This window comes from Dermacentor albipictus, chromosome 5 (assembly GCF_038994185.2).
Source record: "Dermacentor albipictus isolate Rhodes 1998 colony chromosome 5, USDA_Dalb.pri_finalv2, whole genome shotgun sequence".
Lineage (NCBI taxonomy): Eukaryota > Metazoa > Arthropoda > Arachnida > Ixodida > Ixodidae > Dermacentor > Dermacentor albipictus.
In genome coordinates, this window is record NC_091825.1 from 6,647,746 (window position 1) to 6,662,145 (window position 14,400).

The 14,400-nt window shown below is 42.8% G+C and overlaps 2 protein-coding genes across 5 annotated transcripts in view; both read left to right on the forward strand.

Moving 5' to 3' along the window:
* Positions 1-14,400, forward strand: part of LOC135917173 (uncharacterized) — a 283,550-nt gene that overhangs the window by 202,594 nt on the left and 66,556 nt on the right. The window lies entirely within an intron of this gene.
* On the forward strand, positions 236-13,932 carry LOC135917178 (uncharacterized). Its single transcript, XM_065450684.2, has 5 exons — positions 236-446; positions 1,279-1,321; positions 2,152-2,257; positions 3,221-3,289; positions 12,018-13,932. The coding sequence occupies exons 1-5, from the start codon at positions 236-238 to the stop codon at positions 12,048-12,050; spliced, it is 462 nt and encodes a 153-aa protein (XP_065306756.1). The 3' UTR covers positions 12,051-13,932.

The following is a 14,400-nucleotide window of genomic DNA, read 5'->3' on the forward strand; positions in this document are numbered from 1 at the left end:
AGCTAGAACCATTATTATACCCCCGGCCCCATTTGAAGGGCCATTGCGGTTGTAAAATGGGGCTTTTCAAGGAATAACGGTGGCGTACGGGAAAGTGGGAGTGTTGAAATACACCCATATCTGAGACGAGCCAAATAGAGAAAAGAATAACTCAGCCGTGACCAACAGGGCAGGCAGCCGCAGCGACAATTTCAGTAGGATTATTTCTGAAGTCAGATTTGAAATATCCCGCGCAATGTGTGTCGGCGCTGTTTTTCTGTTCGGAGTGGCCGCGCCTTGGTGCTGCACAGGACGCCGAAAGTCGGAACTACGCGCGGAGCAACACAAGCCTTCGGAGCGAGCGCGCGCGCGCGTCGAAAGCTGCGATCGAGCAGCCATTTGTCAGCGTGCACATTCCTCTACCGCGGTTGATGTTTCACACTGCTTTGAACCCTCAAGACTCCACGGTGAGTGACTTTGAACGATTATTACACGTTCTATGAGTGTGCATATGTTCTAAGTGAGGAGACGCGCTGATATGACTTATTGAAGGTCTCAGTACAACATGGCGCGACCGTTGGCCGTCTAGAACCATTTTGCACGATCACTGTGTTTCTTCGAGCTTTGTCGTAATCGAGGTGACTTGAGTGTTTAGGGTCAAGCGAGTGTACTTAAACATTAGAATTTTACGTGATGAGGGACTGTGCCGCGTCTTTAATAGGGTGGATGTGAGCATTCGACATGTTCCCCGAAGCGCAAGGCACTACCATAATAGTTATGTGCAGTGCGAGGTGAGCTAAGCTTCGACGCCTAACCGCAGCCTGAAAATGTGGCGGCTCGTTAAGGGTTTACTGCGGTGCGCGTGTGTGAGTGTTTGTACAGCGATCATTTGAGCGAGAACCGGCGGCGCTTCTTTGTGCGCGGTATCTGCTCGCTGGCGCGTACGCGGCGCCAGTCCCCTAGCTCGTGCGATTGTGTGCAGTAGGTCGCTCACTAAGCGCGCATTGTGCAGATTTGCCAGTACGCTCCGTGCTATCGTCTGTGTCTCTTCGCGCCCACGCGGCTGATTGTGCAGGGAGTGTGCGACTGCGGCGTGTAGCATGCAGAGCCTGCGCCCGTCGACTTTGATCTACGGGCGTGAAATGTCGGCGGCGCGTTTGTGGTATTAAAAGCGTGTGGTGAGCTTCCAACGGCACTACGGGTCAACGACGCATGAACTGCCGGTCAGAGTATAAGACACGCTTTATAGTTTATAGTTAGCGTACTGCTTGGCGGTAACAGTGTCCTTCTTTGATTCAGATTACTGGATACGCCGTCACTTGAGCCTCGGCGGCCGGAGCAGGTGAGTACCAGTGGCGCCGGCACCTCGGCGGCCAGAAAACGATGCCTGTCCCGTGACGAGATATATCAATTTACGCGATAGAATTGCCGGCGATGGCTCATACGGGCGCGTCGCTCCATGGCTGTGTTCTTTGCTGGAGGCCGCCACTACGCCTGCCGTGCACATACTACGCTACATTTATACAGTCGATGCTTGTGCAATGTTGTTATTCAACAGCTGGCGCTGTGCACTGGATACCTGGACTTGTTTAATGTTTAATTACTTGCTGCTTTGCCGTTGCGTATTGGGTACAGATATTGAGTTTTGAATTCTAGGTGCCAAATTCACACAAAAAAGTGGCGCTTTTCAACTCAGGATCATATCACACATCATAGCATCATCCTATATTGCACAAATATTAATAACAAAATTTCTACTGCTGGTGAAAAAAGAAAGGCAGACCGATCAACCTGTATCTGTGAGAAAAATGTGCTTGTAGTCTGCCATCATCTATTATAAAAAGGTAATACCTTGGTATTCAATGTCAGTAACACTCATAAGTTATGCATCCTTTTGTGTGAAATAATTTGTCTTAGAAGCCATTCATTGTAAGGGATCAGTAAACATCTCATAGCTTAAGTAATGCATAAATGTATGAGTTAGGCAAAGGTTTTAGTTTGTAAAGAGCAAAGGCATTAAGGTATAAAATTTTGGCAAGCTTAGTTTAACAATAAGCTGACCAATATACAAAACCTAATGTAGCAGCAGATGCTCTCCAAGATAAACTGGCGACCAGCTTTTTCGTATTCTGTGTGATCATTGTAGTGTCAACTTTTTCTCTTTTATTTCAGGACTGTGGTTGCGGCCGTTTCGTTGCCAGCTGTGAGGATGAAGCAGCTTCATAACCGGAGATCAGTCGCCTCCCATCAGTTTCCCTTTTCAGCAATAGAGGTCTTGGTATGCTCTTACCTAGAGTTTACTTTTATTACCCTATATGTTTTAAGTGCAATGGCTAGTTTAGCGGCATCACTTAGAGTGATTGGTGTGACACTTGTTCCATGGGACGTATGCAGGTTATCCCAAGTAACTTTAGCAAACTTAAAAAAATATGCATATGCCACCTAGCTGCACAGAACCTAGGTAATGTTGTTTCCTGTCTCTTGGAAATACTTAGATTTTCTGCATTTTGCCTAATTACCTAATTATTCTTAATCAAATAATCAACTCAGATATTATAATTAATTAAGAAGTCTCAATTATAAAATTGTAGTGCAACGTGAACATTTTCCAGTACAGCTTTCTGTGGCTCAATATGTGCTACATCCTTAAGAGTCTTAAGCGCATTTGGATGGCCTTACAGCATGTAGCAAAACAAGAATGGGAACTGAGGTGCTTAATTTTTGTTCATTATTACCATATGGCACCAGCATGCAATGAAGACAAAAGAGGAACAGAAATGAAGTGCACCAAAGGGCAACTCTATCCTGATGGGAGCTGCATTCACATCTGCATGGTGCCTGCAATCTTTGAGTTATAGCAGCAGCTATCCACCTGTTCACTTCGTTGCACATTTGTATTGTTTATGTACTAAGTCTGGCCCTGGAAGTGTTAGGCAGTGCCACTTGTGGCATTGGTGCGGCATGCAACACATCCTTCTAACCACAGGTGTCATGTATTATGTGAACCTAAGTTCAATTCATGTAATGCACAAAAGTTCCATTTGAAAGGATGTGCCATATTTGTCACCATTGCCATGAGTAGCACTGGCTGACAGTCACAGGGTGAGACGTTAACCTTGCTCAGCTATTATGCAAAACTATTTTACATACAAATGTAGTAATTAGTATACATGCCAAAAGCCTCACAGAATAAAATTTTTGATCCGCATCTTACAACGATTGTTATTTTGCTTTACCTCAGGATGCCTTTCTACCGGTGTTGCATCCTGTGACTGACCACTCCAACGATCTCGGCAGAATCGTTACGCAGGTGTGTTCTTTTGTGATTCTCAGTACTGATATTTTGTAGTTTACGTTCGATGTAAATGCACAGATCGAATGAAAAACAGGTTAAAAGATGAGCTCACAGGCACTGTGTCCAAACGTTTGTGAGGAGGGAAAATCTGTGTTAGAAGTTGTAATTATAGCAACACAAGAGAGTGTGCACATCAAACCACTAGTACCTAGCAAGCCTTATACACAGCATTATACCGTAGAAGCCAAAACATTAGGTGAAAACCTGTAATAAACTAGGGACTGTATTAAAACATTTTGGAGGCTTGAAGTATTTCTTGGGTTACTCGGTCTAATTGCTTGAACTGAACTGACGTGTCCTGCAAAACAGTTTGCATTCGCATTTGATACAATCTGCAGCAAGATCTGAACAAAGGGCTGCAATACTGTAAGGGCTTCCTATTGAAGTAGCAACCAGTCTTCCCAGTGTACTGCAGCCTCAGGAAAATGAAATGTGGTACACTGCACCACATGCACACACAAATTTTAATCCATAAGCATCTTTACACTGTGCTTGTGCAGGACTGGGCAACTGGCTGTTTGTTCGTGACTGAAACAACTACGTACATTAAGACTGTACTGGGAAGCCACTATCTTTTTCAGTTAGTGTAACAGTCCATAAACATATGGATTTACATGAAAAGTTTGTCTGCCACACTTTTCATTGTCGTTTTTTTGCGCACTTGCTTTGATGGCTGGGAGACATTTCAGGCTCGCTGAAGAGACAGGTAGCCCAGTAGCTGCCCTCACAAAGTTGTTATTTTGATTTTTAAGAGCCAACTTGCTTTGGACAATGCTGAATAACACATCAAAAGGCCCGGGATTATTGACGAGGTTAGAATGACTTTGAAAGAAGTTTATGAGTGTTCTTTTTTAACTCTGATCTGTCTGCTGAGTCCAAATCACGTCAGCTTTTAATGAAGCAACGTTCAGGTTGGAAAACTGCAAGGCTGTGTGGGTACTCGAACAACATCAATGCTTCAGCTAGCTGAAGTTGCTCCATGACATCAAGGCAGAAGCAAATGACATGGCAAAGGAAAGGTTGATGGACAAAGGATTCTTGGTGGCAAATATGTAGGTTCAAGGGCTATTGCACTGAGTAAGAAAATGTGTTCCCGATACAGCGTGAACGTAGTGTTAATGCTGAAGAACAAACTGGCACCATCTGCCTAGTCCTACACAAGCACGTGCACAGAAAGGGATGCCTGTTGGCCTTGAGGGCCACCACTAGAGAGAACAGCTGCTATCGCTATGACATAGAATGTGACATCAGATGACTATAGTTCACACCTTTGCTGCAGCTCGCTGGCTGGGCAATTGAAGCCTTGATTGTAAGGTTGAAAAGTTTCAATCTCAAAGTGGCAATTTAGTTGCCAACTCTTACAGCATGGTTCACTACTCAGTGATGCAGTGCTGGACGTATTCGACCAAGCCTGGTGCGAGTTCTCATGAGTGCCTATGTTCAAGCTGCCGCTAGATACTTAGTTGATAAAGTCACTGAAAACAAAATATGGTCATCGAAAGAGTCATGAAAACGATGCATGCAAGGTTTGTAGTGTGCTCACTTGGTATGACATTAGTCAAAACACCCTGTGTAGATGTTCCAAAAGGACTTCTTGGGCAAGTTGGTGCTTAGATTTCCTAGGTATACTTCGTGGCGCAAAATACATTTCTTGAAAAGGGACGGAAGAAAGGAAGACAGTGAAGTGCCAAACTACCAACTGTTTAATGACAGCCTGAACAAACGTATAGAAGAAAATACAACTTCCGCTCAAGCGCAGGGAGCCTAGGTGCGACAGAGCAGCATGGTCGCGATAACATACTTTGGATGAAGCACATTTCTGCGGAAAAAAGCACATTTCTGCACATTTCTGTGGAACTGCAAGGGAGTTGTTGGAAGCATTTTATATTAAAAAGAAAGGGTCTGATTGTGTCAGCGATACATCTATCGTACTATATTCCGCAGAAATGTGCTTCATCCAAAGTATGTTATCATGATCATGATGTTCTGTCACACCTTGGCTCCCTGCGCATGAGCGGAAGTTGTATTTTCTTTTATACGTTTGTTCAGGCTGTCATTAAACAGTTGGTAGTTTGGCACTTCACTGTCTTCCTTTTTTCTCTCCCTTTTCAAGAAATTTATTTTGCGCCACAAAGTATACCTAGGAAATCCTGCGTAGAGATGCTGGCAGAAGTGCAGCAGATGTGTGGATTGAGGAGAAAAATATAAGCTGTTCAAGTTCCACATATAACAGACTGATAATAAATCGTCGTTCAGCAAGAACTCTGACAAAAGGGGCAAGCCGCACTCCCCACGACAAATGCTATAAAAACAGTAGGGTTATTGCAGCAAAATTGCCTATAGCTCTTTTGTGAAAGATCATGCCAACTGAATAACTAATATAAAAGCATCAAGTTGCTCCGATAAAAGCCTTTGTTACACTACACACCAGACTGGGATGTAAGGTCTAGGTTGTTTTGGAACCAAGATGCCCACAAGCAATGCTTAAAACATGTAAACACTTGGAAGTAACTGTGAATAAACTGCTGCCATGATTAAACTGCTGATTAAACTGATTAGTTAACACTTCACAGCTGGTATCACACAATGTTGTTTTCTATGCCACGGAAAGATTACAGCACGTGGGGGCCACAATTATTCTAGAGGCCAATACAGACAGGGTGCCAGCAAGCATGGACTAAAGATTTTCCCATGTGCATTGATGTAGTCTACCACATTTGGTTTTCTTGGGGGCAGGGTCATATTGGAGTACCAATTTTCTGCCTGAATATTCATCGCAGGGGGCACTGCAGCCAGCTAAAGCGAGTTTCTTGTTCCACCTTGCCACAGATGTAGACTTGACCCATTTTTCTAGGCAGATTTGTTGGGTTCAAGAAAGAACACAGAGTAACTTAAGAACTTTATTTCTTCTAGATTTAAGGCGTGGGGCCAGGTGTTAACCATTGTTTTAAAAATTTTACCAAACCGGGAAAGATTCTTTTTTGAAAGTCTTCTCATATCAGTTTGATATACTAGTCCCTGGCTTAGTATGCGTGCGTGTGCTGTGGCTTTTTCTTAGTCTGTTCAAAAGGTCGTTTTCCTTTTGAGTGTTCCAGCCGCAAGGAAATCACAAATATATTTTGATTTCAGCAACCTTTGTGACATTACACAATTTCTTTACATGTTGCAACCAAGCTTATTCTTTAAACACATGCCTTTCTTTCAGCATGAAAAAAACATCTTAGATAGACGAAACAAGGCAAAAATGGCTGCTTATGCATTTGTATGATATTCCAACTGAGAGGGGTGAAAAGTAATAAAATGTTCTACTTTCATAATTTTTCTACCATGTGCATAACATTTCTCAATAGGAATGAAGCAATGAATAAAGGGAAAATCAGACATCCACCCGTTCGTAGCAATCGCTACAAAGGAAACCCATACGGATTCCTCGAAAGAAAGGCCTCATAGTTGAAGAAAAATTCGTCCTGGTCCGGGACTCGAACCCGGGACTACCGCCATTCCGGGGCAGCCGCTCTACCATCTGAGCTAACCAGGCGGCTAGCAGATGGCAGGGCGAAGTCGAATTTGTCGACAACACAAGGCAAAGGCAAGAGTTGGACGTAGTAGTTCTGCGGAAACCCGCAAGGTTGAGAGAAGCAATGAATAAAGGGAAAATCAGACATCCACCCGTTCGTAGCAATTGCTACAAAGGAAACCTATACGGATTCCTGGAAAGAAAGGCCTCATAGTTGAAGAAAAATTCGACCTGGTCCGGGATTCGAACCCGGGACCACCGCCTTTCCGGGGCAGCCGGTCTACGATCTGAGCTAACCAGGATTTTCCCTTTATTCATTACTTCTCTTCACCTTGCGGGTTTCCGCAGAACTACTACATCAAACTCTTGCCTTTGCCTTGTGTTGTCGACAAATTCGACTTCGCCTTGCCATCTGCTAGCCGCCTGGTTAGCTCAGATGGTAGAGCGGCTGCCCCGGAAAGGCGGTGGTCCCGGGTTTGAGTCCCGGACCAGGACGAATTTTTCTTCAACTATGAGGCTTTTCTTTCGAGGAATCCGTATGGGTTTCCTTTGTAGCAATTGCTACGAACAGGTGGATGTCTGATTTTCCCTTTATTCAGGAATAAAGCAAATTCACTCTTTGCACTAGCCTATTGCAGAAACAAAATATGACAAACTGAGCTTTTAAGGGGGCCCTCAGAGGGGCCCAGTCCATGCGTGTCTTCATTTCTAGCACAGCTGAGCACATGTGCAGCCTGCACACCCTGTTCTAGAGGTGATCTGCTGCATGTGGAAAGACTAGATGTGCTGATATGGCGTGGTATTATGTGCACAGTCTTCCCACGTGTTTAGTACTGGGGGTTGCATAATCTGTAGTTTCAGAGATGCATTGAAGTGAGAGACAGACTAAGCATTCGCCTCCACTGCCAGCACTTTTCACGATAGTGTCGTCCCACTGCGTGTGACAGTATCAAAGAGTACAGAGTGGATGAAAAAGCAAGGCTGGGTTTGCTTCATACTACCTATGTGAAGGTATCGGTGACACACCGTAAAACCATATCTTTATTCGCTGCCTCTCAAATTCAAAATTTGAATTCGTAATAAATGGCTTTGTATTACTGAGAGTAAGGGTAAGCTGCAATGGCAGGATTGAAAAGACTAGGAAATCTCTTCAGTTAAAGTTATTTCACAGCATATACTGTTTCAAACATGTAGAGATAGGGAAATTCATATCAGGCTATCATCATACCTCACAAGGAAGAGATTACACTAAACAGGTTTATTAATTTCCTTTTACTTAGTGGTGATGCCTCACATTGTTTTTTCCTTGGACCAAAGGGACTGCAAGGTTTTTCCGCCTGCAAATGATTGCATAGTTTTCAAAGATAATTCCCTCCCGGCTTTGTTTGCTTGATTTGACTGTAAGTTACATTACACAGAATGTATATCCCCCTGCAACGCCAGTACAGGCGAAGCAGGTACTAAATGAATAACCACAAAAGGATTTTGGGGCGAGCCAAAATGGCATGTGCAATAAAGATATGCACAGATGTCCCGTCAGTGTTGCTGTCAAACAGAAATTGTGATATTGAGCGACTGAGCAAAATAACTAAATGTGTGCTTGCCGAACTATGGCTGGCATTCGCACCTTGATTGTGTCTTAGCTACCAGAAGAAATTTGTTTTGTCTTGTTCTTTTTCTGTTAAAATGTAGTTTTTTCTTTGTTTACTTTCGTTTGGGTTTTTGTAGCTATATCATGTGCACATGTGACCAATAATGCCGTCTGGAAGTTAGTGGTTGTTGGTATTTCTCACTGCCTGTCGTTTGTTCAGTGTGTACTAAAGTCAAAAGAGCACCAACCAGTATAAACCAGTGTGTTGAATTTGTTTTCTTGTGTTAGTGCGAATGATCTGACTGGTTATGTGTCGACATAAACAATTAGATTATGAAAACAAAGTTCATCAGAACATGTCATTCGTTTTACTTATAATTACCTTATTTCAACTGCAGAACCCACATGTTCAGGCATGTATATTTAAGTAGAACAAGTCTTTTTGTGATTGTTAGTTCTGAACAGGTGAGAGCAGTGCTAAGGACACAAAGTGAGTCCACATAGATAAATGGCATGGTGCACTGTGCACGGATCTGATAATTGATGTGTTTTTGCAACAGACAAGCAAATAAATATCTAGTAACACCTTGTCAAAGGCACGAAAGCACATAAAGAGGCAGGGGTTGGCCACATACAAATGTGCCTTGGTTGTAGGTTTGTTAACAAGCATGCCACTTTCCTGTAACTTCAGAATACAGCTGCTGCACTGACACATACATCTCTTTTTTGTTATTATGCGAAGCATACTAGCCGCACAACCACGCTCTTCCTTGCTGCGCCGCGCGTGGCCGCGTAGCTACCATATGACGTCATAACAGCTGCAAAAGCAGAGGCTCAACTCGTGCGCTCGCTTGCGGCCGCGTAGCTACATAGCCGGGTCTCAGCTCGTGCGCTTGCCTGCATGAGTTGTTTCTTCGTCTAGCCGAACCAAATATAGCGAAGCAACAGCAGTTCACCAGGCTAAACAGTGGTTCAACAACTAAAATAAAGGCTAGTATGCTTCGCATCCTGGGCTTAACCTTAGCTAAGCCACAGCCATTTTTTTGTGGGATTTGATTAGTTTCGGGGTTAATGGTTGCTGCTTTCGCTAACATGTTGCACTTGTGATATTCGGGACATCATCTGTACTATTTACAGTGTATGTACCCTAATGGTCACATAGTGGTGCTTAATCGTGAAGGCTCTCATTCAAATATTGCCTGGTCTACATATGCTTTTCTTCATGCCAAAAAAATAAGATATACTACGTTTGTGTCAGAAGGAAAGAAACTGAGTGGTGTCTATTATTGCACATAAATCTATGCTTAGTTGCGTTAACATTTTTGCATAATTTCAGCAACTTATTTGGTGCATTTCTGTAACATTCACGCTCTGGCTTATCCACTTAGGTGTAACGAATAATAAAGGCAGAAAAGTAAAGCATTGCAGTGGATTTAACCTACTGCTGTTGATTCTGTTACCTTTTCGCAGCTTTTGTTTTTGGGGAAAGCATATGTACAAAAGCACGTTTTGACCAAATAGGCTGCTGTTTGCGAGGCTTTGCAAGCACCACTATAACGTGACAAAAGCAGTGTGGCCATTTGTTTATACAAATTCTGGTGTATTGGCACCACAAAAAGTAAACGAAGAAAGATATGTACGCATGACACAAGCACCAGATCTCACTTCAAGCTTTAAAATAAGGAAACGCAATATTTAATAGCAGGTGGAGACATTATGTGATGATATCTGTTAAAAGAAATTCTTTATGCAGTGCAACTAATGGATCACTGATACATTTGTCATTCTTTTTAAATGTTGCAAACCACAATTACCTTGCGTGTTGTCAGGTCATAATACCTCGCTACAACGCAAGTTTTGTGGAACACAGGACCGCGGTCACATTCTTTGCAGCATTTACCATTGTGTGAGGGAGGGTTCTTTCACACAGATGACTCATACTGCCTCAATCCCTGATTTCGCAATAATAGAGCATCCCATCTGTCCGATGTAGGCACGGCCTTGTGATGGCAGCAGACTACGTAACGCTTGCGGCCTAGCTCACTAGATGCATATTGTGCTTCAAGCCACAACCAACCTCTTCCTTTTTTTGGCTTCTGCCTTTTGTTGCAGCACAAAACTCTCCTAACAAGGGCCTGAGAAAAAGGATTTGCGCAACTAAATCAAGCATGACTAGGGAATATAATGAATGAGATGATGAAGTAAAGAAGTGGTTGCAGTTGTTTCGTATGCATTTGGGATTTTCGTGAGTAATTGTGTAGCTGGTCCCTACGGGCAAACATTTTTTTTGTATGAAACATGTGAAGAGAGATTTGCTCTGATGAGAAAAACAGACTGAAGCCAGGAAAACAAACTAATTTGTTTGTTGCGTGCAGCACAATTTGCAGGCGTTGCACTGTGCAACGGAGGTTATGTACAGTCTGCCATTCCTATCCAGTCATGCTTGCATTGCATAGACACGCATTGTAATACTTTGAGATTGAGGCTAATGAAGTTTGTGTGCAACAACTCTCATCCGCACATTGTGATGCACTGCAAAATAGAGTGGTTCGTTCCAGTGTTCTTCGAAACTCGTTGCCAGAAATTATGAGCAAATGTACATAAGATAATTAAGCTTTGACAGATTAGCGTGAAAAGGACAAATGCATCAGTCATTCTCAATTAAATTGCACGAAGAATTTGTTTATGAATTAATAACGTCACTACGTGTTGTATATGTCTGTTTTTTTATTGAAGCCAGAGTTGAGGTTAAGCACTTGTGTCCTGCATGTCCTTGTCTTCGTTTGCTTCTGTGGTGCCATTACACCAGAGTAAATCCATGACAGGAGCTGCCAGTCCATGCAGTTATACTACATTGGGCTCAGTACGGCTGGCAGCCTGAATGTGACGAGTGCGAAGTAGCAGTAGGAACTTCAGAAGGGTAGAATTTTGTGTCAGTTGGTGGCGCATATTATAGTAGGGTGAAGCGCTATAGATGAAACAGTGTGAGGCGAGACAGATGGGAAAGTACTACAGAGAACTGTGAAAGTTTACTGGAAAGTTTTGCTGCAGCAGGACAATGCGTGCATTATCCTGTGCAGCAAAATTTGCCAATGTTCGTAGTTGTCAGTAGCACTTCCCCATCTACATTACACTTCACCATACACTAATAGCAGTAACAACAGCAACCAACTGACCCAAGCAATAATCAATGCCCACAGAATTGCCAAATTGTAGGAGAAATGTTTCAGTGTAACACATGTTTTGTTAACTGACAAGTAAATGGCACACATATCTGCAAACCGATGATCAGGTGCATTTTTCATGCACATACATTATTTCGTACAACTGCTTCCTGCTTTGGTTTTTTATGGCTTTTAGGAAGCATTCCAAAGTACTCAACTGTTTGTTCTAATATTAAATCTGTAGTCAGCCAGCACTATGTGTCATTACTGTATACGCCCTTACTTCGTCAGTGTTCTTCGCGCTGTTCCCAACTAAATATGAATAACCAAATAACCATTTTTTTAAATTTTTAGGTTGTGAAGAGAATACTCTTAATATGTAATTAATTAGAAAAATTTTCTCAATTTTAGGAAGAAGTCCGGCTGGCCCCAAGCCTGGTGTGAAATGAAGAAATGGCACTCCACATCAATTCATGTTTACTTGTCGTCATAACCAGTCTGTTAGCTTAATTTTTGGTTCTTCCTATTGAATTCTCAAGAAAGGTACAAACTCTGTCATTCATTGAAAACGAATTTTTGCACTTGGGGACGCAGCCATGCACAAAGCCTTTGAGCTCATTAATATTTTTATTCTTAAAGAAAGTGCAGCTCCTGCGTGGAGCAATGGATTGAATAAGATGAGGGTAAATGAAAAGATGGCGACATTAATTGTCAACAGTTGCCCAACAAAAAAAGTCTCAAGCTGGAGCCAACATAATTGCAAGGGAACCAAATGGCTCCAGCCTGAGACATTCGTTGTTCAACCTGGCAAGTCTCCTTGTCGAAATATTTCCTCTAGCCTGAGACCTATATCCACCCTCGACCAACAATACACCCATACATTTGGCAACCCATGGCAAGGTAACAAATTCACATTCAAAGAAAGAGAATGTAGTGTGCACTCTGGAAGGTAGCATGAACAGTATATTATTTACTTAATGAAATGCAGGTTTGCTATCGAACTACTTTATTTCGATCCCCATTTTATAACTGGACAGCATGGTTCCTCAGAGAGAATATTTATTCGAAGCTCACACAATTTTGCTCCTGTATGTCCGTTAAATCTGTCCTGGTTGCTACACTACCAGCCCTGTCTGCAATTGCATAGCAGTGTTTTGAGTATGCAACCCAATTCAAAAGAATAGTTAGGCATCTACCTCAGTATGTCTGCTACTGCGTTGCAGCTCGAATTCTATATCTAGGTGGTGACTGTGATGCCATGTGCTTTTTAAATAAGTCGAATATGCTATCTGAAGTGCAATTAAATGCAATCTCAAATGACCTCAGCGCGGGGAATGACACAATTGGAAACCAATGTGATCAGGAGGATTTGATTTCTAAAAACAAGGCACTTAAACATGAGAAACCAGTACTAATCTCGTCTAAAGATGCTGTTATTAGGTATGATACGTGAGTTACTTGTTCGTGGCTGCATTCGCAGCATGTTACATTGCTGGCTTTATATATTGCACTTGGTACAGTGAAATGTTGCTGCTTGCACAATATTCAACTAAACGTGGTCGCCATGCTAAAGTGTCCGTGCAGAACACAACTCATCCACTATTAAGGACTGCAGCGGAACCTTCATAAACGAAAATCGCTTAAGCGAAACTGCCGCTTAACCAGGACACCATCCTGATGGTTGGTTGGCTCTCTGCAATGTCTCGCACTAAATAGAATGCCTGGTAAATGGAACCAATTTCCCTGGCCCCTTGAGGCTCCATTTAAAGAGTGCCCACTGTAAAAATATAGGGGGGATCCTGTTCGGAACTTTCGCAAATCTCGTCGTAAACAAAACTGCATTTCAGTGGGATTGAAATGCAAAAGCACCCGTGTACTTAGATTTAGGTGCATGTTAAAGAGCCCCAGGTTGTCCAAATTAATCCGGGGTTTTACTCGCTATGGCACGTCTCATAATCAGCAGGTGGGTTCTGGTTTGTAAAATACGGTTTATTTTTAATAGCCTGCTCGGAAATACAGCCCAATAACTACACTAAATTATGTAGCTTGTTTGTGTGTTGAGTCCCAATTTCTTAATTTAGTACTTTGACATTTATCATATTTGTGTGCTAGTCCATGCAAAATACTACTGATCAACCTCGTTATACACGCCACTGTTAATTTAGAATGGCTTGCACACAATAAACTTACAGCACAGACACCTAAGACGGACCGCAAAAGGAACATACGATACATCGAGGCTAACAACTTCTTTATTTCTTCGTCGTCGATGAAATATAAACCCTAGACCACACAACCGTGCACAGAGATCTGCCAAATTATCACATGAGCAAACGTAGGAAGTCAAATTCAGATGGGTGCAGGGACAAAGATATCTCATTGATGCAATTATCGCCTTGCCTTTTTATGTGGTAGGCCTCTCTGGTAAGCCGCGCATGCTCATTCTTGCTTTTGCCTAGAATCGACATCCCGTCAAGTTGTGCCTCACAATTGTTGCAAGAGTTTATATGCGCACCAAGGTGTGCTGCTCTATCTACATTTTTGTTTACTTTTTGCGCATGTTCCCTGAGTAGCTCATTGACGCAATGCCCTATCTAGCCAAGCTATATCTTACCACATGAGAGTGGAATGGTGTAAACCACGCCGACAGCGCGCGGCACATATGAAGCACTATGCCGAATTTGGCCTCCTCCTCTGCTCTCTCCGCACGTGCGTGAGCATAGCTTTAAAAGCTTGTTCGGCGAAGAAAAAGCCAAAGGAACACTATGCCTGCAAGCTACTCCCTTGAGTTGAT

Coding starts and splice junctions, on each gene's coding strand:
- LOC135917178 (XM_065450684.2), top strand. CDS start 236: ATGTGTGTCGGCGCTGTTTTTCTGTTCGGAGTGGCCGCGCCTTGGTGC. Junction 447..1,278: donor TGAACCCTCAAGACTCCACG/GTGAGTGACTTT, acceptor TCTTTGATTCAG/ATTACTGGATACGCCGTCAC. Junction 1,322..2,151: donor AGCCTCGGCGGCCGGAGCAG/GTGAGTACCAGT, acceptor CTTTTATTTCAG/GACTGTGGTTGCGGCCGTTT.